At 40.8% G+C, this 26149-nt stretch overlaps 1 protein-coding gene across 1 annotated transcript in view; it reads left to right on the forward strand.

The window, feature by feature from the left end:
- nid2a (nidogen 2a (osteonidogen)) overlaps nucleotides 1–26149 on the forward strand; it is a 67916-nt gene that overhangs the window by 24729 nt on the left and 17038 nt on the right. The window contains exons 10-27 of the mRNA XM_037696739.1: nucleotides 519–558; nucleotides 722–831; nucleotides 948–1081; nucleotides 2978–3089; nucleotides 3408–3608; nucleotides 3695–3925; nucleotides 11843–11989; nucleotides 14140–14268; nucleotides 19434–19559; nucleotides 19636–19760; nucleotides 20245–20350; nucleotides 20447–20580; nucleotides 20837–20942; nucleotides 21182–21315; nucleotides 21455–21560; nucleotides 25282–25400; nucleotides 25491–25596; nucleotides 26020–26145. Of these exons, the coding sequence (XP_037552667.1) occupies nucleotides 519–558; nucleotides 722–831; nucleotides 948–1081; nucleotides 2978–3089; nucleotides 3408–3608; nucleotides 3695–3925; nucleotides 11843–11989; nucleotides 14140–14268; nucleotides 19434–19559; nucleotides 19636–19760; nucleotides 20245–20350; nucleotides 20447–20580; nucleotides 20837–20942; nucleotides 21182–21315; nucleotides 21455–21560; nucleotides 25282–25400; nucleotides 25491–25596; nucleotides 26020–26145 (2292 nt within the window). The remainder of the gene's footprint in view (nucleotides 1–518; nucleotides 559–721; nucleotides 832–947; nucleotides 1082–2977; nucleotides 3090–3407; nucleotides 3609–3694; nucleotides 3926–11842; nucleotides 11990–14139; nucleotides 14269–19433; nucleotides 19560–19635; nucleotides 19761–20244; nucleotides 20351–20446; nucleotides 20581–20836; nucleotides 20943–21181; nucleotides 21316–21454; nucleotides 21561–25281; nucleotides 25401–25490; nucleotides 25597–26019; nucleotides 26146–26149) is intronic.

Raw genomic sequence — 26149 nt, forward strand, 5'->3', positions numbered from 1 at the left:
CCAATGCAGACATGATCCTGTTTTTAGTTTTCTACACCACCTTATAATCTAGCAGTTTTTTTGGTTGCTACTTTTCGTTTTGACTGTCCTTTTTGTTGCCATTTTATTTGAATTTGTAAAAAAGAAAAAAATAATTGTACGCCTCTTTTATGATTGTCTATTGTTGTCGTTGTTATCCACTGTTGTCATCACTCTTTGTTAAAGAAATCAGGTCTCTCTTTTAAATGAGTCCCCGAGGCTCAACGGGATTAACCTGTATAAATAAAGGCTGAATGAAAAAAAAAAAAATCACATATATATTTATATAAAAGAAGGCGTAGGAAAAAAATATCGGTATCGGTATCGGTTATCAGCCAAATAATTTTAACATATCGGCATATCGGCCAATTTCGTGCATCCCTAGAGTTGTAGTGGGAACATTCCTGCTGACTCTTTCTATATAATATGTATGATTTATGATTCTTTCTATGGAAATATGTATTAATATGATGCAATCTATATTTTTTGTTCTATCTTAGTGATTCAGTACACCACAGAGAACAAAGAAACATGTGCTGGGTAGGTGGAATTTATGCCTGTTTATGTTACACACTTCCTACACAGTTAGCTTGACAGCAAAAGCTACAAATCACAATATCCTTTCTTCTAAAAGTTTACAAACGTAGAAGCGTTTTACCAACATTTAAAAATATGTGCCTTCTTTTTCTTTTCCATCATCTAGATTCCAGCAGCAGTGTTCCCAGAATGCATTTTGCTCTGACTACGCCACAGGATTTTGCTGTCACTGTCGCCCAGGCTTCTACGGAAATGGGCGCCAATGTTTACCTGATGGTTAGAGCTCAACATTTATTAAAATGTGAAATGTTTCTGTTTTTTTTTTTTCATAAAGCTTTTCTTGGTAAAATTCTTGTTTAAAGCGATTTTGTTTGTCGGCGCTGCCCCTCCAGGCGCTCCTCAGCGAGTTAGCGGGAAGGTGAGCGGTACGGTGACTGTGGGATTGATTCCAGTGAAGCTGAACAACATTGATCTTCACGCGTACATCGTGGTTGGAGATGGAAGAGCGTACACTGCCATCAGTGAGGTAGAGGACTGAAAATATACCCTATAATTAATAATAATAATGCTTAAAATACCCGAAATCTAATTTGGGACTTACTAAACCTGAAAATTAGGCAAAAAAGCACCTTAGATGAATCTTTGTAAATGTTTTCTATACGACTTTATCAGTCAATCACACACTCATATTTACAAAAAGGCTTTCATTCATATCAAAAGAACCCGTTCTTTGTGGCGAAGAGGGAGCTGAGCTGCAAGGTGAAGCTCTCTGGCTATGTTCCTACCCTCACCCATTGCTATGAACTTTGGGTAGTGACCAAAAGGACAAGATCGTGGATACAAGTGGTCTAAATGAGTTTTCGCTGCAGGGTAGCTGGACTCTCCTTTAGAGATGGGTGAGAAGTTCAGTTATTCGGGAGAGACTTAGAGTAGATCTCCTCCTTATGAGAGGGGCCAGTTCAGGCATCTAGTAAGGATACACCCTGGACGCCTCCGTATGGAGTTTTTTTTAGCATATCCAACTGGAAAGAGACTCGGGGCAGACCCAGGACATGCTATAGAGTCTGTCTCGGATGGCTTGGGAACACCTTAGAGTCCTCTCAGAAGAGCTAGAAGAGGCGTCTGTGGAAAGAGATAGACGGCACAGCTATCTTACGTTTGCACCATGGCATTTGAAGTCATCAGATAAGAGGTCCACCACTTTGTTACCGATTTTCTGTTGCGGTTGGGATTGTTATATTTTCACATGACCCTCTTTGATCCAAATTTGACTTATCTTATTTTTGGACTATTTTGCCTGCGAAGTGTCCAGGTTCTGTCATCTTGCAGCTCAAACCATCAGTCTGTCACCACCAAGCTGACAAGTGGAATCAGTTCCATTCCTTAGTGGTACCCCTTCTCTTTAATGTTTAACGTCTCATTATCCATAGGAACTGTATACCTGTAACGGGTAGGGATGCACAATATTATCGGCATATCGGTATCGGCCGATATTAGCGATAAGTTAAATATCGGACATCGGCCATTCCAACAAAAAAAAAACTCACCGATATAAAAGGCTTCTATTTTAAGTATATTTTTAATTTAGGAAACTGTCAATCTATTAATGCACTACTACTTATGCACTTTTCACTTGTCGCTTGTAAACAGGCTGAGTTTAGATTCGTGAAAAATTACAAATTTGCACTGTTCGAGTGTTGTCATTGTGTTTCAGAGAGTAAATGTCATGAATAAATTTGACATTAAACATAATCCAAGTTGAAGTGTTACATCATTTTCAGCCCCCTTTTTGGCTTCTGTATTTGGTAGCAGGCCAAACTGACCCAGACCATGCAGAATAATGTCGTATTTTAATTATACAGCACAGAAAGCTATGTAGTCTCTGTAAGTAGGTCTAGGGAAAAAAAAAATCGGTATTGGTATCAGTTATCGGCCAAATAAGTTTTAACATATCGGCATATCGGATATCGGCCAAAAATCCAATATTGTGCATCCCTAGTAACAGGGGTATTTACTTCTTTCTATATGGCAACTGTTCTGAATGATTTTCACTTGTAAATAATAGTTGTTTGTCATTTAAAGTTTTATTTGCTGGGGGTGAAAAAGTGTACGTATTCTTACTGTGACTGTTCTGTAGAGACATTGTTTTGGACGGGTACGGTGACCTGACTAATATTCAGTCCGGGGTGATCACTGCTCCCAGAGCAGGTGTACGATCTATTTAACTAGCAGTAACCTAATTTTACGAGCTAGGAAGTACATTTTTCAGTAATCGTCCTAAAATCACAGAAGTGAAAGACTACCTACCTTAATTTTTCCTGTGACTCCATGACATTGATCTCAGCTCAGACAGTTTGTATATTATTTGTCAAAAAAATATACATTTTGGTTGACTTGTTTGAACATTTGCCCTGTTGGTCAGGTTCCCGAACCTTTGGGCTGGGCCCTGATGCCAGTTTCGCCAATCGGAGAACTTTTCGGATGGCTCTTTGCGCTGGAGATTCCCAACAGCCAAGCAGGATTTAAAGTCACAGGTGATCTTGTTTTTAACTGTGTTCATTAATAAATCTGCTGCCTTGGACATCTTGACTGCCACATCTGCAGAAAGCTGTGTTGAGGACACTCTGTGTCTTTCCGAGTGTTTTTAGTCACTCAGCCAGCTGTTTTGTCTCGGGGGACATGAAGCAATATGAGGCTTCCACCTCCAGTCTTTAATAGGAAACAGCTGCATGTGTGTTTGTGTCTGAAAGCAGATTTTCCACCTTTTTAACTTCTGCACTGTTTTGGTATAAATTATGACACAAACAGCCAAACGAAAGAGTGGCTGATTTTTTGAGCAATTGTTCTACCAGGTGCTGAGTTCAGTCGTCATGCCGAGGTGCTGTTTCACCCTGGAAACCACCGCCTGTCAATTGTGCAAACTGGCCGTGGCCTTGACGAACACAACCACCTCAGCGTGGATACTGTCGTCAATGGAAACGTGCCATTGCTGCCACCTGGAGCTGAAGTTACCATGGAGCCCTTCAAGGAGATCTACCAGTACTACCCATCGGGTACACAGAGTACCATGCAAGAAAATGTTGGCCTTTTTAGGCAAAAGAGGCAAAAGCATCTCACTCTCTCTTTCTACTTTTCCCAGTCGTCACCTCCACCTCAGTGAGGGAGTTTACGGTCGTTTCAGCAGAGCGAGGCTCAGAGTCCTACACCTTCCAAATGAAACAGAACATCACCTACCGCGACTGTCACCACGACAACCATGCCAGCATCCCAGAGACTTTGCAGATCACCATGGAGAGGGTGTTCGTGATGTACGTAAAGGAGGAGCGGATACTGAGATATGCTGTCACCAATAAGATCAGCCCGGTTGGAGGTGAGCGGCCAGATTTTGCCCCAGTTGACCCCTTTCCCTACCACTTAGCCCTATCCTTATGTTTTGCATCTTCACACTTGGGGGGATAGGGGTGTCTCAATACTTAGTCATTTAAGGAAAAGGTGTAGGACTATGTTTATCATTCAACAAAAATATCTGCGAACTTGTCGCTTTTCGGCGAAAATCGCCAATTTAAATCAAAAATATGTCATTTACATAAATAATCTAGATCTGAAGAGTTTTTTTTTTTTGAGAGGGACGGGGGTGTCAGAGGCGTGGTAGATGGCATAATTTCCCATTAACTGGACTTATGTAGCGCTAAGCTAGCGCTACGTAGGTCGCTCTAGCTAGCTTGTAAGCGCTAAGCCAGCACTAGCGCATTTACGTAGTGCTAGGTTAGCGCTACGCAAGTGCCGGCAGAGAAGCAGAGTGCTTTGTGTGTAGCATCTTAGCTAGTGCATGGGTATTGCGTGCCTCTAGCTTAGCGCTATGCACAGTATTTAAGAAATGTATGTGATTGTATACCTGGATTATTGAGCATGGACTTTTTTGGTATTTAAAAAATGAGTTGTTGCTATTAGCAAAATGCTAATTTGCTTGTTTATTTTTTGGTTGACTAGCCTATGTATGTCCTAATTAAATGAACATATGTTGGTAAATGTCTTTTTTTATCTGAAGCATGTTGTTTTTCCCCTATTTTTTTCTTGGATTATACCAAAATTTACCTGTATACATTTTTCATCCTTTGTGAGTTTGCATGTATGAACAAACATTATGACAACTAACTTGGTGTTTTCCAGGGTATTACGTTAGGTATCGTCATCGATCATTATTAGCAAGCATCCAAACTAACCTTGAATATCAGAGTTTCTTGTAGTTAAATATTACATTACACTTGAAGAGTTGTACTATTGTGTGAAGGAATATTGTAATAAGGGCAGGAGAATAGAGTAGAGGTGGGATTCAGCCTTAACAGTGGGACAGTTAGCACTTGTATGGCAAAGCTTTAAACACAGATTTTCCCCGTTAGCGCTTGGAGCATGTGTTGTAAATGGCTCTCAGCTGCTGCCACACCAAATCTCAGCTCAAAATCTGTTCAGTTTTAGCCTTTCATGGTGGTACGTGATTACACTGATTAATTCAGTACCGAGTCAAAGGGTGGGAACTTCAACCGTTTGTACTAAACTTTGGAACGACTTTGAGACACGCTTCTATACTGGATACACATGCTCATCTCTGAGTGATCTGAGATTTTAAATTATATTCGCTGTCAGTAAAACATGACTTAAAGGCTTGACTATCGTGTCATGTCTGAAGGGGGGGTTGGACACGATGTCGGTATGGACCACCGTCAGGTTATGACACAGATTTATTGTTTCATCTTGAATTTCGGCCAACAATATGGAAAAAATTATGTCTGACTGACTTCCTGAATTCATTCCAGAGTAATTTCATCTGTTTCTAAGTGGTTTATCACACCAGAGGTTTTGAAAATGTGATCCCCCCCCCCCTCCTGGAGAGCTCCGACTAACACTCAGACTAGTAATTGCAGCTCAGCCACAGAAACCACGGCCAAAGCACGATGCAGTGTTGGAAAGAGCTACACTAAGCACTACAAGATGAGGATGGGATCATTAAACACTAAACTCAGTGACAACGACATTCTCTTTTGTTTAACCACTTCTGTTTCTGGGTTTGTTGCCAATCAAATGCTGCAGACCACTTTAAATATAATGTTAGATACCGTTTGTGTCACAGCTGACTTTATGTATTGCCTTGACTCTTTGCTGTCATTGTTAAAAATGTTACTTTGTCTTTGCCGTCTGGAATTTATTTATATTTAGTCAAAATTAGCATCGTAAGCCTCTCCCTATATGGTAAAGATGTATTGTCGTCACTCTTGAAGGCGCCTGTGGTCGTCCATGATGGACCAGTCAAGCCACGCAAATCTTGCAACAATGTAAGCTTAAACAATTGAAGTTGACATTGAGTACATCAGTGACTAGCAGCAGTGGCATTAGTTAGAGCAGCGTTTATCAAACTTTTTATTCTTTCAACTACTAAAAGAAGAGAGAATGAGACTTGTGACCAGGGCTTTATTTGAGCCGGACCCTTCCGGAACAGGATCTGGGAACTCTCTTATTTTGACAGGGAGCATTCTGGTAACTATTTGCTTGGATCCGGTAACTCGCACACTTACTAATAATAAAGTTATGGGCAAATATGACTGCCTTGAACGAATAAAATCTACATAGGACATGCAATATTTTTGTCTGTCTAAACAGGTTTCACTTGTGAGTCTTCGAGGCTCAATGTGATTTATCTGTCTAAATAAAAGTTGAATGAATGAAAAAAAAAATTGAAAATAATTACATAATTAAAAAAAAAACATAATAGTCACTTACGAACTTCCTAATATCACATAAGAGCTGCCCCTTCAAGTAAGCATTTCCGCTTCTGCCCTTAAAAATATATTCGCCCCTAAAAGCACAGTCATGGGCAGTTTAATTAAAAACCTGAAAATATAATTAAACAGCACAACTAAATCGCAAATCGGTTTTACAGTTTAAGTTGGTCATTAATACATTTTTGATTATTTATTAAAAATACGAGAGGAATGTTTGATACGTTATTTTGTATATCACGTATCAAAACGATGCCAATTTGTCAAAAATAACCGCGATCAAAATGTTGAAAAGTCAGTCGGATTTACTTTCATAAAAAAAACAAAAAAACTTCTCTTTGTACAACTATACAACCGAGAATTGAAACACACAAAGACAGTGGCAATGGAGATAGTTCTCGACGCGCACGTGGGGGCGGGGGGTAGGATGCTTGAGAGAAGCGGAGCGTGCTCCATTCACACAAGGAGAGCTGTTGGTCAGGATACTTCTTGTTGCTCTCTGAAATAGTTATTGAATCAAATTTTTACTTATGTAGGTAAACGTAGATGTTTAGCCACCCGTTAAAATACACCAGAATGCAGGAAATGGCATCTACAGAACTTTATTCAAAATTTTCTGAGGGAGGACCCCCCACCCCAAAAAAAGCACCTACCCCCCACTATTTACATTCCGGCATCGATTGGTTTACAAATTAAGCACTGCTTGTGAGTGACCCTGGTTTTTGCTGAAGTACAGTTTGCAAATACTCCTGATACAGTAGTCCCTCGCTACTACGCCGTTCGACTTTCGCAGACTCGCTCTTTCGTGGATTTTCTACAATTGTCAACTTTAATATTATTCACACGATTTAGGATGTTATGGGATAAAAAGTTAATGAAAAAAAAACTTCAGACAGGTGCTGCCATTTTTTTAGTTTTCTTTCGACAAGCCTACACCGTAACGGCAGTCAAAAAGAACTACATTACCCTGAAACCAACTGTGCTTCCGGCCGCTACTTACTGCCAAAATGGAGGGATTGTTTTGCAACGCAAATCTATGCTATCTATGAAGCTTACAGAACTGACGGGAAAGTCTCAAATAATCCCGAAGCTTCCTGAAGCTCAATTATCCACGTGCATATCAACTTGAATGGGGCGGTGGACTTCATCGCTGCAGGGTAGGTCTGCCGAACTAGCACCAAACGGATGAGAAAATGTTGCAGTACTGTACAGTACATATACGTATGTTGTTAAAATGATGTAGGTTTAAGAGTTTAGAACACTGCAAGAGTGTGGGAAGGGTTTATAAAGCCTTAAAAATATATACATACTAAAATAAATATAGCGTTGCTACTTCCGGGGTTTTTCACCTATCGTGAGGTGTTTGTGGAACGTAACCCCGGTGATAATCGAGGGGCTACTGTATACCAGTTACCAAAGAACCTCATCAAACACTGTGATTTTTTTAAAATCCATTTACTGCATTTCTTTTGTCGTAACAGTTAAATGTAAATTTGCTGTTAGCAACCATTTTTAAAGTTAGAATTATTTCTGTAGACATTCTCAAGACCCTTGCTTGGAGTTTCATAATCCCAAGCGATGCCCCCCTAGCCCCAAGATTAGGAACCACTGGGCTAGAGTGAAGTGCTGCTTAAGTTTTCTATTTTGTACCTACCGGTACTCACCAACTTGACTCAGTGACTACCCCTCAATCTAAAAAAAAAATTGGAATGTTTCTCTTCTTTTCAGGTTAATATTTTTATCACATCGTCATTTCATCAGCCCTTATCCAGGCACGGGACGTATTCAGACCCAGATTTTGAAATTTGTCTATAAATACGGCATGGGGGCCATGTGTTTTTTCTGTCATCGCACATTGATCTGCTGTATTTGATGAAAGCCAGTGTGTCATTGTGAGGCAAGATATTTCTAAAGATGGAGTGAAAAAAAAAAGAGTTTGGGACGAAAAGCTTTTTACCAGAGCTTTTTGATCTCAGACCAAGTTTCTGTTATTTGAACGTCAACATGTTGATTAAAAAGGTTATGACATATCTCTAACACACATGCTCACACACTGTCGTACACCCAGAACACAGCTGGAGGAGCTTTCTGGGATCAGAGGTTTCGTAAATATGGGTTAAGTGGTGGAAAAAGGACGCATACGTGTGTATATGTTCTTGGGTTCCTACATTTTCTGGGAAATAATATTGCAGCAAATGACAGATTTTCTAAAAAACAAGTGGGGTGGGGGGTTGCTGGGCAGAATACTTGCCCTGTGAAGTCATGAGAATCAGAGACTGCAGACAGGCTTTAGGCACTGAAGTGATAACACAAACAAAAAATAAATTAATTCTTCTTGAGTAAATGTCTGCTGTCTTCCTTCAATCCCTGGTGGGAGGCTTTAAAAACACTGGATCTGACAACTCCCAGAATACAGCAGCAATAGAAATCCACTGTCTGTTAAATGGCGTTAGCCTTAACACCATGTTCGGCATTTGTTGTTCTTTTACAAAACATCAATGGTGATCAATTAACTATTAGATGGGTACCTATTCTTGACTAAAACAACCAGATTTCATTGCCAGCCAGTCATTATCTTTACTCACTTCTTCTTTTTTGGGTCAGGGGGGTCACTGGTGCCCAGCAGTGGCAGGTGGGACATGTCTGGAACACCTCACAAAGGACTGGAACACCTCACAAAGGAGGCGTCCAAAAGGCATCCTAACCAGACGCCCGAACCACCTCAACTGGCTCCTCTCGGTGTAGAGAAGCAGCGGCTCTACTCTGAGTCCCTCCCGGATGACCGAGCTTCTCACCTTATCTCTAAGGGAGAGCCCAGACACCCTTCAGAGAAAACTCATTTCGGCTGCTTGTATCTGAGATCTCGTTCGTTTGGTCACAACCCAAAGCTCATGACCATAGATGAGGGTGGGAACGTAGATCGACCAACAAATTGAGAGCTTCACCTTTTGACTCAGCTCCCTCTTCACCACGACAGACCTGTACAGCGCCCGCTTCACTGCAGACGCCGCACCTATCCGCCTATCGATCTCTCGCTCCATTTTTCCCTAATTCGTGAACAAGACCCCAAGATACTTAAACTCCTCCACTTGGGGCAGGACCTCCTCCCCGACCTGGAGAGGGCACTCTACCCTTTTCCGGCTCAAGACCATGGCCTTGAATTTAGAGGAACTGATCCTCATCCTGGCCGCGTCACACTTGGCTGTGTACAGTCCAGAGTGAGAATGAGAATGTAGCTGTAGGCTAAAAGCACTTTCTACCACACTGGAAGGAGTTATGGGGATTCAACCGATCTCCTGAGTGGAAACTAGGGTTAGCTCCACCCTGTTAACAGAAACGAATGCCCTGGCAACTGAACTGATACCCTGTTGAAAACTGCTAGCACTGATGTAACACTAAGCTAGCAGCACACAATAAAGATGTGCTAGCTGGAAAGCTACTAAGGTTGTGCTCCGCTTCCCCCACAATGAGCCGTGTAACCCATATATGTACGTATAGATACGTATTCATTCAACCTTTATTTATACAGGTTAGCCTCATTGAATCACAAGGACTCATTTTCAAGAAAGACCTGTTTTAGACAGACAACATATGTACATCCATCCATCCATTATCTTCCGCTTATTCCGAAATCGGGTCACGGGGGGCAGCAGCTTGAGCAAGGAGGCCCAGACATCTCTTTCCAGAGAACCTTTTCAGAACCTCACCCTCGACCTGAAGAGAGCAATCCACCCTTTTCCTGTTGAGGATCATGGCCTCAGATTTGGACATACATACAGACAACAATAATTCAACAAAAAGCAATTAAATCCAAGTAGTAATAAAAACAGTGTATATATATATATATATATATATATATATATATATATATATATATATATATACGTATTTATGTCTATCTATGTCTAACCTTCACCCACCCCGCTCATAAACTTTTGGCACAAACTGTGCGCAACTCGACAAAAATCGCCAAAGAGATGAGCACCCTGCCAAGGCAAGTAATGTAGGGGAAACACTGAAGGTCAAATATCATATAAAGTATTTGCTTGTCCAGGCCATTGCAATGGATTGCTTTGTATTTGCTGTTTGTCTATGGGTGTATTTTTTTCCATTCAACTTTTATTTATACAGGTTAGTCTCATTGAGTTACGAGGACTCATTTACAAGAGGGACCTGTATAATGTGTCATATGATGTACTCTTGTTCATTTGCTGCCCTTTCAGCCTTTTGTTTTGTTATTATATTCATTTTTGTGTAATCAGTCTGTTCATTCAGTCTTTTTCTTTGAGTCCTTACCACTTTCCTATGACTTTTCAATACACTAAAATTATGTTTTCAATGAGTGGGGAAAAGTCATTGACGACAGGAAGATAATGCCATGTTTTCCAGTTGGATTATAGAAGTGCACCTTCAGCTTACTCCCATGAATCTTTTGCGAATGAATGAATCTGTGTGTTGAGAGAGAAGCTATGTAAGAAGCAACAGGTGGGAAGCGGCAGTCCTCATTTTGATGGTGTGGGGTGTGTTTGTTCTTCACCCCTCTTCCCCTTCATCCTCTCTCTGTCTCTAATTATCCCTCAGCTTTTTCTCTAGCCCATGTGCATCTCAGCCTCTCATCTGCCCTCCTTCCTGGCCACATTGCACTTTGAAGAGTCTGCCTCCCTGGTAAAGAGCCAAAATTGCTCTCTGGCCTGAGGAGGTTTGAGCTGTGCATTTTATTTGAATCAGGAATGTCTCAGGCATTGTTTGTTTCAAATAACGCCTCGATTGTAACGAAAAAGCAAATTCTAAAACCGCATCACTGAAAACAGATACATGTTCGCGGTGTAATCTTGTGTTGACTTGATTGCTGTACAGTTGGATGTCAAAATGCACGAGGGAAAGTAAACCCACAGTAATGTGTGGTATTTTTTTTTAAAGTGTTGCGTTTTTATACGAACCAACAAATGGGATGTTAAAATCAAGTAAGACCAGAAACAAGACAAATAAAGTGTTTTTGAGGTTCAGGCACAAATTTCTCACTAACCCAACCATGCCTTGGTGTTTTAGTCGCCTTGTCGCCCATGACGATTCTACACGGAATCATTCTGAAAATTAGTCAGAGGTCTTTTTGGGGAAATTGTCTGTTACACAATGCCATGAGGAAACACGTATTTGCTGACTCATTCATCTGCCTGTGTGTAGTCCTCTGTCCGCCGTGCATGTGCGTTTTACTTCATCCATATGGTTTATATATCGAGAACATAAAGGGGACTCCCTTCTTCGAGGAAACCATTGCATAGGAATTCATCCATCGTGATTTTACATGTGCGTTTGGTTAAGCTGTCCTGTAATCATTGCTGTAATCATCGGGATGTTACCCAGGAATATTGAGTTAATTTCAGAACATATGGAGAGTTTCAGAACAAACAGAGCAGATTTTTATTTTTTTAAGATTTATTCTATTAAAAATCACTGTGCAAAACACCCTTTTCCAGAAAACGTTCTTCTTGAACTCCTTGTGTCCTTTGTAGCTGATTCTTCAGAGGACGAACTGGTCAACCCCTGCTACTCTGGGAACCACGATTGTGACACCACAGCCCAGTGCATCCCACAGGAGGGCCAGACCTTCCGGTGCCAGTGTGCTACTGGCTATAGAGGAGATGGACGCAACTGTTACGGTAACGCCATCTGTTTCTCTTTGCTGTTTGTACTTGTGGACTTACATTTTGGAGTATATCGAGCAAACATAGTAGAGTAAGATTACCCTCTTTCCATTGTAGAGTTTTACATTTAAAGAAGTATTTTTTTATTCTTTATCAAGTCTTCAAATCATATAAACTGAGCAAAAACACAGATGTAGCGTATAAAAACTGAATCCAATTCCACCGACTTCGGTTGCCGATATCGATCTTCCCAGAATTGTTCAAGTTCAAGAATCTTTATTATCCCCAAGGGGTAATAATTTGTTTCACAGTCAGTAGGTACACAAAACATCCATACTAGAAAAGACATTGAGACATTAAAATAACAGTACAGAAATCATCAATGTTCGTTGATCATTCATCCCTGTAGCCTGATCGCTACAGGGATGAATGAGTTCTTCAGTCTGTTCGTTCCACATCTGGGCAGCAGATACCTGCGTCCACATGGAAGCAGATTGAACATCCCAACATGCAGGACTTCACCCCAAGGACAGTGTACAGTTCTGAGAGAAATTACAAAAAAAACCCCAGAAAGCTACATATCAGAATCTACAAACCTCAGTTAGCGTAATACATATTGATGTTCATGACAGGGCAACCAGATAAAGACTGTACAAGTGTAGCTTGTTTGGAAGGATGGCAGAATCATTGCTCAGGTTTGTCAGATGAGACCAAAACTGACATGTCAAGTAGAATGTTCAAGTCATACATTCCATAAAAAAAGATGGACAAAATGTTTGGTTTACTGCTGCTGCCGTGTAGTGTTTTCAGCCAGACATCCCATGTCTTTGCATCAGGAATGTTGGTCTTTACGTCCCGACTACACACCTTCTCTATTCACTACGTCCCATGTCAATCACAAGCTAATATGGCATTTTTTAAGCCTAAAAAAACCTAAATTAAACTAAATATATAGAACAACATATATGGTTCATCAGCAAAGTAAAGACTACGTGCCTCAACAAAAAAAATAACAACTTGGAAAAACAATTACCTGAAGTGTCTTATTTGCTCGCATAGAGGGGTGGAGTTAAAAATCGTACTGTGCTCATACTCTGTGGCTTCATCTTCTGGGTTCTGGTCCTTGATCTAGCTATGATATACGTTAATGGTCCTTACTGGAAAACAAAATGGAAGCTTTTATCAATAGCAATGCACAGCATATCAGCACAAACACCTCATATTAACTATTTAGCACGGTGGTGGTTGGGCTAGTTTTGCATCTGTCTGACAGCTGACGCTTGGATCAAACTGGGTCATGATGCAACAGGACAATGATCCAAACACAGAATTGTTGTATTGTAACAGTCCAGTCGATGTCCAGACCTTAACCTGGTTGAAAAGTTGAGGTAGGACCATAAGAGAGCTGTTCAGAGACCTCAATGAACTGAAGCAAGAGTGGGCCAAAATCCTCCACACCCATGTGTCAGAAGGATAAAGTCATACAGAAGATAATTACTTGAGCGTACCTGGTTTTTCTTTGGCGTGTTGGCTTTTGTCAGTTAAACATATACCCATGCTGCACATGTTGTTGTTCATTTTATGTTGGCGCACTCCCTTCTTACCATGGCTGTTAATTTCCACATTTAAGTACACGGGTTTGCTAATGATGTGTTATTGCCTTTTCTCACACTAATGGTCTTGGCTTCACACAGACGCGCACATATTTAGGGGAAGACAGTTAAGGCAGTGCGTCTGTGTTTCGTCAGCATCTGCCCGTCTAGTGTTGACGGTTCAAGTTTGGACTGGATGAATGGAACCAGCGGTACTGTCATCTATCCTCTTATCAAAATGATTTCACAAGCTGTAGGAATTTCAAGGACCGTTAGCTGGTGAGCGTCTTGTCAGTACGCCTGCAGTTGGTCTGTCTCTCCTGCTGACAGAACTGAGAAGGCCCCCGGCGCAGTCTCGGCTCCCACAGGAGGATCGTAGTATTTCCCACCGATTGCACAACTCCTTTTACAACCAACAGTCCAGGTGTTGTTGCAGTACATGCTATACTAACAATCATCGACCTAATTACAGCTTTTGTTTCCATATGTATGGCGCCCCATGTTGATTTCAGACAACGTATACCTGGTTTACTGGTAAAAACATCACATTATCTTGTTCTCTCTTTGATTCAGACGTCGATGAGTGCGCTGAGGGTCTGAGCTCATGTGGTGAGAACTCACAGTGTCTGAACCTTCCTGGTAGCCACCGCTGCCAGTGCCAGAGGGGTTTCGAGTTTGTATACGACAGGCGTACCTGTATTGGTGAGTAGAAGGTTTCTGAGTTTGTAGCTGCTCTCATCTAGGTGTTTGGAAGTTGCTTAACATATTCATTTTTGGACTTTCGTGATTAACTTAAACTGTTCTTATTATACGCCCATCAAAGGTGGACGTATTATGGTAAACTCTCTATCCCTAAACTTTCTCTTGTCATACCCATAACTTCTGATCTGCTGAAGATAATTGAAAATTAATATGCTTATGCATCATCACTAGACGGAGTCTACATACATGTTTCTTCATCCCAGCTCCAAGGTCAGGGTAACAAATCAAGGTCAAAGTTTATACAAGGTCTTTTGCTTGTCAAGGCCAGAGATTGCTGTATAATATTTTGTCAACTGGCGTATAACGTGCCGTTTGCTGTACTCTTGTTTCATTGTAGGATGATTATACAACATACAATTTTAATGATTTTTTTAAAAAATGGGAATTGTGTGCACAAGTTACATTTTATTGTGAATTAAATTTATACACACACTCTTTGACCACATGGTCTTTGCAGTTAAAAACAATCTTTTGACATAATTCTGGGTGGATAATTGACCACTCCTATCGGCAGAATTGGTGGAGTTTATTTACAATGGTTGGTTTGCTTGCACTTTCAAATACAGTCCACATATTTTTACTAAGGTTGAGGTTGAGATTTTGGGAAGACTGTTCTAGAAGCTCAATGTTAGCCTCCTTCATTCAAACAGAAAGCAGTTTGGATGTGTGTTCAGGATCATTGTCCTGGTGAAAACCAGTTGCATCCAGTTGTCTAGCTGTTGATTTGAGGTGAAGTTGAAGAATTTGGAGGTAGACCTCCTTCATTATTTCATTCCCTTTGTGCACCAGTACCACAGTATGATAGTACTACCACCATTCTTGACAGTTGGGACAGTGCTCAGGTTAGAAACTCTGACCTTGACTCTTCCAAACATGCTATTGTGAACAAAAAGGCAACTCTTCGTCTCATTTGACAATAAACTTTGCTCCAGAAAGTATTTGGTTCGTCCACGAGGGCAGCTGCTAACTTCAGTTGAGCTTTTTGGAGCAGGGGCTTCTTTCTTGTCGGTATCCTCTCAGTCCTTGGTGATGTAAAGTTGGCATCACTGCGGACATTAATACTGTGGTTCCAACAGTTTCCAGTTCGTGGCAGGTTTGAGCCTTGGTGGTTCCTGGGTTGTTTCTGAACATCCTTTCTTTCCTAGCACTGGTGCTATCCAACACATCTTTTCAAAGCTGGGAAAAGGAAGATTTGAGCTGCAATCATTCATGATCACTAACAGAAGTTAAAAGGACTTAGCCATGTCAGAGTAAAAGACATTGTAGCTATTTTAGCACTACTGTACCTATTCCAATGTTTAGGTGAACGGTGTATATTTTTGAGCCTGTATGTAGACTTTTGATCCTGATGGTTTAGGCCCTAAACTCAAACTTATGCTTACATTTCTCTTTTTTTTTTTAAATCATCAAGGCTATACCCTGTGTAGTCATTCAACAGCTTAGATACAGTAGATCATTAAAAGCCCCAAAACATTCACATTCATGGCCGTCGGGTGTATGTAAACTTCTGACTGCTGCTACATCTACAATAACTAGGATACTTATTCATTTTTTAAACAACAACTCCACTTCAAAAGATCAGAACTTCTTCTTTCAATTTATTTCTGAGTTCAGTTAATTAAAACAGTGTAATATAAAAGCAACAAACCCATCTCGCCACTACGGCGCTCTTATTCCGTCCTTTGTTGGTTCTAATCGCTGCTTCGGATCATGTCGTGCTTCGTGTCCCTCACTGAGTAGAAAATTTGGAAGAGGCCTGAGTTCAGGCAGGAGACTTCTTTCACAACAGCAGTGCACAGCTGCAAAAGCTTGAAGCACACAGAGAGGTGAGGCGGGATGATGAACGAGAGAACACGAGAGGCTGAGAGGAGGCAGGACGGGGACTGAAGGGGAAGACACTAGTTTGCTGCTTTGGAATGTGTGGAGGAGTGAGGTCCTGTGTATATGTGTGTGTCCTCTGTTCACCCATCACTGTGAACTTGGGGTGAACTTCCACTGAACCCTCACTACCTCCCTCTTTGATAAATGACGTGTCCCTTTAAATCATATTTAGCTTACATTTAAAATCCCTCTGAAGTGAATTCAACGTCATTAAAAGCTTCCAAACTGCAAAGTACGTCTTAATCACCCACCACTGATGTTTATTACCAGGTGTAGCAGACCAAATTAACCCCTGCCCAGATTAAATCCGGGTTTAGTTTAGCACAGACCAGAGTGTACCCCTCCAGGACAGATTATACCCATCTAATGTGGTAGTCAATCTCAATTGATGTCTAATTAAACGTATCAGTGGAATTGTGATTTAGGACTTAATTTTAACAGTAAATTGGTTGAGTTTTCGATTTGTCATCAAGACATGACAAATATTAGGTATTTCTAGTGATAAAATAGTCACAACCTGAAAATATACAGCCTTCTTAACTAAACTGAGGATTCAACATGGCTGCCACTGGCCAACAATGCATGCAAGGGAGTAGAGTTTGGTGGGACGAGGAGGGTTGGTTAATTTATTTTCCAGGTTTTACCTATTACTTTTTATATTATACATTTTTACTGTTTTATGAGCTTTTTATTTATTAAATAATTAATAAAATTCAGTATTTCTTGTGTACAGTATATGACTCAACACTACTACAAGGGTGTATAATCTGGTTGGGGAATAAACTGGACCATGTACTTTTGGTATAATCTGGCCAAGGACCCTTTAACTCCTTATATAGTGTGGACTGGAGGCATACTATGGCCTGTTACACCAGGTCTGTGTGTGTTCGTTAGCAAAATGTGACTCATGCTGTTAAAATGAGTTACAACAAGAAAATGTTTATAAGCCTGTAGAAGGAGTACGTATTACGGTACCATCTACGTCTGTACTTCTGTAAACTTTCTCTTGTCTGGCCCATAACTTCTGGTCTGCTCAAGATACTTTAATGAAACTTGTTATACTTATGCATCATCACTAGATGGAGTGTCCCATTACTGCTCATCCTCCCAGTTTCAAGGTCAAGGTCACAAATTAAGGTCAAATGTTATTCAAGTTCTTTCCTTGTCCGGGCCATAACTTCTGATCCTCTCAAGATAATTTAACAAAACTTGATACAGATTTGTACCACCACTACATGGCACATTGTGTAATCTTTTCATCACCCCTCTTCAAGGTCATGATCACCAATCAAGGTCAAAGGTGCTTGTCCAGTTCATTTCTATAAATTCCTATGTAATAGTTTTTCAAGGAGCATATAATATAGCATATGCGGTACTCTCTTCCAATACCGATGTGTTATTTTTAGATTATCCATCTCAAAACTTACAAATAATCTGAGGTTTGCTGAAATTTAGTGATTTATCGCTTGGCAACAAGATAGTTTTTTTTTACAAGAGTACCGGTTTGAAAACACAATTTTTTCTTGGTCTGAAGTGATGTTAGGAATTCCAACTCTATATTTAAGAATGGAAAGCCCCAAGCATCACATTGAAGCCAGACATTATATAAAGGGATTTCCTGGTTCTACAGCAGCCAGCAGAGAAAAATTATTAATTTGAAAGGACATTAAGGAAGACAGTTAGGAAGAATGGATGCTATTTTAGTTCCTAGAATCACTAGATGGTGTCTTTATGGACTAATTTTTACACAAATCTCAATTATGAAAATCATTGACTACTTAGCGTTTTTGTTGTCTTTTTGCACTGCAGTCGGGGCTTATTCTGGCTCATTTTTCAACACTGGTCACAAATGTCTCATAACCCACTGGAGGTCTTTTGGAGTCAACCAAATTCAAGGCGACTGCCACAGCCAATTTTAAATCGTCAAACACAAAAACAACCATAACTCAGTTGACTTTCTAAGTATTGACACAAATTTTGGTGCGGTAGTAGCTGAGACCCATCCCCTGCACATACTTCAAGTACTAAGAGATCTCAAAGTTCATGCTCAATCATCCAGATACAAAATCCAATAATGGTCAGTCAGGTCATATGGACAGTTTTTTTTTTTTTTTGTGGAAAGACGTTTCGCCCTCTATCCAGAGGGCTTCATCGGTCTGAGAAGTCCCAAGAAAATTGTTTTCCCCATTAAGCAGTAAACTCCTTTAGTGGACAAACCAGTTTTCTGGTGATAAGCTGGTTTCTGGGGGCTGTCCTGTCCCCCGTCGACTCCTCCCAGCCAAAGTGGTACAAGACATCAAAGTTCATGCTCAATCATCCAGGTACAAAATCCAAAAATGGTCAATAAGGTAATCTGGACCTGTTTGACCATTATTGGTTCTTTTTTGTGGAAAGACATTTCGCCCTTTTTTTGGAGGGCTGACCTGATTGACCATTAATGGATTTTGTACCTGGATGATTGAGCATGAACTTTGTTGTCTTGAACACATTTGACTATGGCTGCCTGCCTGGGAGGAGTCAATGGGGGACAGGACAGCCCCCAGAAACCTTCAGGAAACTGGTTGGGCCACTAAAGGAATGTACTGCTTAGTGGGGAAAACAGTTTACTTCGGACTCCTCTGACCGATAAAGTCCTCTGGATAGAGGGCGAAACATCTTTCCACAAAAAAGAAACTGTCCAAATGACCTGACTGACCATTATTGCACTAAGAGATCCTTTAAGATCTTTTAAAAAGTATGCTATTAACTGTTGGTGTCTACTTTGTCAGTTAGTAAAATATCTCTTGACCCACTGGACAAGTTTGAATGAAACTCTCAGAATGTTATCATTGGATTTTCTTTTACAACTGATAAGTTTTGGAGTCAATTCAAAATGGCTCCCAAAACCAATTGATCTTCTGAACCACAGTTTTACAGATATTTAGCTAAAATGTATGTCAAGATGTCTAACCCAGCTAATCAAACTTAGCAAACACAAAAATAACTATAACTCAATCAGTTCTACAGAGAGTGAGCTAAAATTTGGTGTGGTAGTAGCTGAGAGTCATTCACAAAATATACTTTGAGCCTGATATTGCTCTTAACATTAATTAGAAGGTATGAACAAAACAGCTACAACTCTTTGTTTCTCAATGTAAGATAATCTTAGGTTAAAACCTGGCATACAAATAATTCCAGATCTTGAATTTCTGGAATATTTGGTTCATTTTTACTGTTTTTTTTAGACATTGATGAGTGCAGTTCCTCTCCGTGTCACGTCAATGGTAGATGTGTGAATGAACTGGGATCCTTCCACTGCCAGTGCCAGCCTGGGTTTCATGGTGATGGCTTCTACTGCTCTGAACTAACAGGTTGGTAACAGAACCATGGGTACCTGATGATGCGAGAAGGTTCAAGATGACAGATCAAATGTTCGTTGATTCACAGGTCGCCCAAAGAGCCAGTGTGAGCAGCACAGAGACAGCCTGCAGAGTGGCGGACCTGATGGATTCCCAAGTGTTGGAGCCTACGTTCCTCAGTGCGATTCTGATGGGCAGTACCGATCACAGCAGGTGGGCTCTGCCTACAGTACATGGTCGACTAATGACCAGAGTGTTTTGGCAGGTGGATGGCTCTGTTTTGGTGGGTGGAAGACTGTGCTTTGGCAAATGGATGACTGGTTTTGGTGGATATATTTTTTATTTTGGCAAGTGGATAGATTTTTTTCTTGGTGGGTGGATGACTGGTTTTGGTGGGTGTATGGGTGTGTTTTGGCAGATGGATGAATGCAATGGATTAGTGGACAGATTTTGATTTGTGGCCGGTGGATTTATTATTTTTTTCTTAGGGGGGTGGATGGCTTGTAGTCTCTGTTTCCCTTATAGAAACGGAGAAGTCCTGCGAACATTTGAAGATATTTTGGAGACTGCTTTGGGAATGCTGTTTGCTAACTAGTTGCTAACAGTATTAGCCAAGTGAGATACAGCACGGTCAATGAACCGTGGACAATGATGGTCAACAAATAGCAGTTTTTGAGTTTGGATGATTTTGTTGCAGTGCCACACCTCTACAGGATATTGCTGGTGTGTGGATAGTAGGGGACAGGAAAGACCAGGAACCAGGACTCCACCTGGTAAAGAGCCTCAAGACTGTGATACAACAGGTATAACTTCTTTCAGAGTAATATTCTGAAATACCAAATTTATGGATGTGAATGTAAAACAGATATTGTGTTTTACTTTTTTATGTGTCTCCTTAGATGAACCAGGCCATCCTAAGACTCAGTGTGAACACCACAGAGACAGTGTTCAGACCACCAGTCCAGATGGACACCATCTTGATGGAGCCTATGTTCCTCAGTGTGATGAACATGGACAGTATCAACCACAGCAGGTTGGCATCTGCTAAAACTTTTCTTCATTGTTTAGTTTTATGCATAATAATTGTAGTTTAAAATTCATTGAAGTGGGATTCTGTGGAAAGGTTGAAAACAAACATCTTATTTGTTGTAAATAGCTTATTAAGCAACTTTTGTTTGGAGAAATTGTTTATTTCTGACTAGATAGATGAGCTAACTGCTAGATCTAAATTTTCTATTTATATTATTCCACAGTTCAAGTATTTAACATATGACAATATTATGTTTTAGTGCCATGGTTCTACTGGACATTGTTGGTGTGTGGATGGTCGGGGACAGGAGAGACCAGGAACCAGGACGCCACCTGGTAAACCACATGCAGACTGTAGCAGAGCAGGTGAGACCCATCAATGTACAGTATATTATAACTAGACAAAGACCATATCCAGAAAGTTGAAGCTTCAGAGAATGAGCACCCCCTAGTAGCTGGTTGCAGTACATATTTTAAGCCCCGCCCCTTTAAGCCAACAAAAGACGTTTTGCTGACTAAAAAAAAAACAAAACAACAAAACACTTCAGTTGTTGAATTTTTTTGATTCATGCAGTTCTTACCTTGCTGCTTATGTATATTTACAGACGAGTCAGAAAGACTTAAGACTCAGTGTGAGCACCACAGGGACAGCGTTCAGACCACCAGTCCAGATGGACGTCATCCTGTTGGAGCATATGTTCCTCAGTGTGATGGAGAAGGACTGTACACACCACTGCAGGTCAGCATGTAATGAGTAATTAAGAAACTGAAGCACGTAAGAACAAAGTCCATGCTCACGTAAGGCACGTAAGGTTAATTTCACTTCATTTATACTAATAACACAATGAATTACTCCTGGATGCTGTGAAATTTTACAGTGTCATGGTTCTACTGGGTACTGCTGGTGTGTGGACAGTAGGGGACAGGAGAGACCAGGAACCAGGACTCCACCTGGAACACCACCTGTAGACTGTGAAGAACCAGGTGTGTAAGACAAATGTACTTCAGTGTATGGATTTCTCTCCCTCAGCTTTGCTTCCCACCGGCCTGGTGTCGGTGTCAGCAGGTGGATTATGTCATGTCTTTCTGAAGCTCGCTTGTTAAACACCGACCTGCCAGCCCTGTAATTCCTCAGCTCACTGACAGCTCAGACAGCATGTTTATGTGAGCTCTGTGGGTTGTACACTGTTGGGGTCGTTGGGTCAGAGCTTTGGAATGCCTGGAGAAACAGGTGGGGATGACTGAGTGCAGTTGGAGGGGAAAAAAATGCAGTAGAAATGGGTCAAAGCTTTCAAAATGTGAAGATTTATAACAAGGATTATAATCCCTGTATGACTTCATGTTAGGTTCTTACAGTAGGTTGCAAAAGTATTCACCCTCTTGGTAACCTGTTTTGTTGCTTTAGAACCTGGAATTTATATAGAATTCAAATAGACAAAGCACGGTGGCTCAGTTGGTAGCGCTGCTGCCTCTCAGCGAGCAGGTCACCTGATTCAAATCCCAGCCGAGGGCCTTTCTGGGTGGAGTTTACATGTTCTCTTCATGCATGTGTGGGTTTTTCCCGGGTACTCCAGCTCTTACGGACCAAAAACATGCATGTTAGGCTGATTGGTATCTCTAAATTGTCTCTAGGTGTGAGTGAGAGAGTGAATGGTTGTTTGTCTCATTTGTCCTCATGTGGCCCTGTGATGGACTGGAGACCTGTCCAGGGTGTACCCTGCCTTTCGCATAGTAATGGCTGGACATGGACACTAGTGACCCCCGCGACCCAAAAAGGAAGAAGTAGGTGAAGGTAATGGATGGATTGAAACAACCAAAATGTGTTGTTTGCATATGTATTCAGCCCCGTTGCTTTGAAGCCCCAAACATTTCTTTCAGAATGCACATACTGACGTGTATAGATGTTTTTGGTACCCTTCCACAATAATCAAAGAAACTCCAGTCCCAGAAACTTTGGGGCTTGTATTTTGGTGAATTCCAATCTGGCTTTTTGTGTTTTTCTGGCAATAGTGGGGCCTCGTGGTACTTCTTCCATGAATCCAGTAGTGATTCAGAACATCATAAAGTGACCTAAGAGTTCAGCTTGAATGGTTTTGGATGGTTTCCTCAGCTCTTTTATTTTTACGATTTATGCTATTTGTCTGATCAACCGGGGGCTGCATTTTCTTTTGCGTCCATATCCTGGCAGTGTGGCTGCAATCTCTTGAACCTTATACTTTTTCTATGCCCAAGGAAAGATGGACATATTATGGTATAACTTCCATACATCCATAAACTTTCTCTTGTCCCACCTATAACTTCTTAAAATAATTTAACAAAACTTCATACACACATGCATCATCACTAGACAGAGTGTCTCATACTCTGTTCACCACGCCAGTTCCAAGGTTAAGGTCACAACTCAAAATAATACAATGTCTCTTCTTGTTCAGGCCATTGCTATAGATTGCTGTACAATAGTTTTTGGAAGTATAATGTACTCTTGCTAACTATATTGTTAGCTGTGGTTGCAGGGTCAAGAAGCTACTTGGAGATGGTCTTGTACCCTTTCCCTGAAACAAAGATATCTATAGTCTTCTCTCTGAGCTCCTCAAGTGGCTCTCACCTTTGTTTTCTCTTCTTCAGTGTGGTGCGCACAATGCTACAAAACTACCCAGTGGCTCTTTGTTCTCCTAAAAACGGCTGATGAAAAGCTTGAAGGCATGCTTGATACAAATTAACATCAAACACTTACATGACTCAAAGATTCATCGTCTCTTTAGGGTACCAACAAATCTATCCTTTTTATTTCAGCACATCTTGGTAAAATAAACAACAAATAACTTTTTCACACACTAAAGTCACACAGAGAAGCATTAAACAGTTGCTTTTAACCAAATTACCATTTTTTACAAGATTGGAAGCATTGTCTCAATGAGCTGTAAGGGTACCAACCATTTATCTGCATCTGTAATTAGCAATTTGCCATGAGCAGTCTACTGTAAAAACCTGCGAAAGTGTGAGTTCGCAAAAGTCGAACAGCGAAGTATCGAGGGACTACTGTACTGACAAACGTACAGTAAAGTTGGACAGATTAGAGAATAGCAGTTTATGGTTTTTATTATTGTTAACAGTGTTCGTCCATTAATTGGAGGTAGTTGGAATGGAGGAGTTTTAGGTATCCTTGTGTCTTGTTTACAAGTAATAGAAGTATGAAGCTGGAGATGATGGTCTTGGATCATCAGTTTGTCATCAATCATCAATTTGATTGTACCCAGTAATCAGGGTGATGCTCCTGGATGTTGATGTAGAAAAGGAACTGAGTTATAAGGCATAGCTCTTGATTTACTGGTCCATCCATGCTCAAACCCTCAATTATGGTCATAAGATCTTAACTGAAAGATTCTGGAACCAGGTGGATGACATGAACTCTCTAAGGCGGCTGAGCCCAATCTTAGGAATAGGGTAAGAAGCTTGGAGTGGAGACACTGCTCTACCCCCTTGAAAGAGTCAGTTGAGGTGGTTTGAGTATCCGATCAGAGTGATTTCTAGATCCCTCCCTTTGAAGGTTATTTCGGCACATCCCATTGGGAGGAGAGTTCACAGAAGTGAAGCGTTTGCTCTGTCTTTATAAGCAAATGTAATGAATAAGCGCTGCATACAGGGAAGGGAAGTTTGAGATTGTTATCATTGTATGTTCCCATACAATGGTAAAATTAGTTCTCTGCATTTAACCCATCACGCCTGAGATACACTCAGATGGAGCAGTGGGCAGCTATGTAAGAGCAGTTAGGGCTTAGGTGTCTTGCTCAGAGACACCACGACACGTGGGAATGGCTGAGAGTCGAACCGCAACTTTCTGGTCCCAAGTTGGCTGCCCTACCTCTACCCCATCTCGGCCCCCATACACATACAGACAGATTGTTACGGAAGCGCTTAACTGCCTTTTAACATATCAATGACACGTGCTCAATGATGTGTCACGTTGCGTATCATTGGGCACTTTTAAATGGGTATACGGAAATGTACATGTTTTTTCTAGTGGGTATATGCCGTATACCAGCATATCAAGCATACTACACCACTGCTTCAGATCAAACCCAGGATTAACTAGAAAAATATATCTTACAGCTTTCATCAGAAGGTATGCTTATTAAATGCCCAAACCACCTCAATTAGCTTATTTTGATTTAGAGCAGCAACAACTCTATGGGTTTCCCCCCTAATTGCTGAATTATTCACCCTGTATTTAAGGGTGAATCAATCCAGTATGTTGAGGGAGCTCATTTCAGCCACACATATTCACAATTACATTCTTTGCCCATAGCTTATGACCATAGGTAAGAGTTGGAATCTAGGTTGATAAGTAAAGTTTGAATGTGGTTGGTCACTGCAGATGCTGCCCTAATCTACGCATTCATTTTACCCTTACTTGTGAACAACACTGAAATTCTTGAATTCCGCCAGTTGGAGCATTGGCTCATTCTCAACCTGGAGTTGGCAATTCATACTTTGTTAAAAAAAAAAAAATTCAAAAACACTTGACAACAAAGATTGGAGCATTGCTCGTTCAGTTTTAAACCATGTTTAATTACTTTTAGATTCAACAGATGAAAAACTTTATAGTCAAATTGTAAAATATTCCTTTTTTGCGGCTAAATTCTGTATATATAATACACGAGGTCAAATTCTACATTCTGATTCTGGCATTTTTTCCACACCACAGCTCGTCCAAAGACTCAGTGTGAGCACCACAGGGACAGCGTTCCTACGGATGAAGGACATCCTCATGTTGGAGCCTTTGTTCCTCGGTGTGATGAGCATGGACAGTATCAACCACAGCAGGTTGGCATCTGTCAGAACATTCCTTCATGGTTCATTTTTCACATTAAAAAGTCCAAAAGTTTAATGTATGGCAACATGGTATTTTCTTAGTGCCATGGTTCTACTGGACATTGTTGGTGTGTGGACAGTAGGGGACAGGAGCGACCAGGAACTAGGACGCCACCTGGTACACCTTATGTAGACTGCAGCAGAGCAGGTGAGACCTATCAACATTATTATATTATTATAACTAGACTAATGAACAGCTCCCGGAAGTTGAAGCAATGAACAAGCGGCTCTTAGTGGACGATTACAGTATGTCTTTTTAGCCCTGGCAAGGACAATTTCCTGCCTAAAAATTTAAAAATACATTTCAGATCACTTTTTAGAGGTTAATTTTATTTTCACTTACAAGGTTTGACCAAAATGACTAAAACTCTGCTCTTTCAGTAGAATATGACCTTAGACTAAAACTCTGGGATAAAATGCAGTGGCAGGGGTGGTGGGGGTGGGGCCTTCAATGAATGCAAGGCCTTTATGTTTCATTATGGCCTGCACTTTAAATCAGTTATTGCAAATAGTCACTGTTGATTTCTATATTTTTGTTTCCTAATGAATTGTGTGACCCATTCTTACCCAGAAGAGCCAGAACGTCCTAAGACTCAATGTGAGCACCACAGGAACAGTGTTCAGACCACCAGTCCAGATGGACACCATCTTGTTGGAGCCTATGTTCCTCAGTGTGATGAACATGGACAGTATCAACCACA

Source organism: Nematolebias whitei, chromosome 23, assembly GCF_014905685.2.
Source record: "Nematolebias whitei isolate Nwh7 chromosome 23, NemWhi1, whole genome shotgun sequence".
NCBI lineage: Eukaryota > Metazoa > Chordata > Actinopteri > Cyprinodontiformes > Rivulidae > Nematolebias > Nematolebias whitei.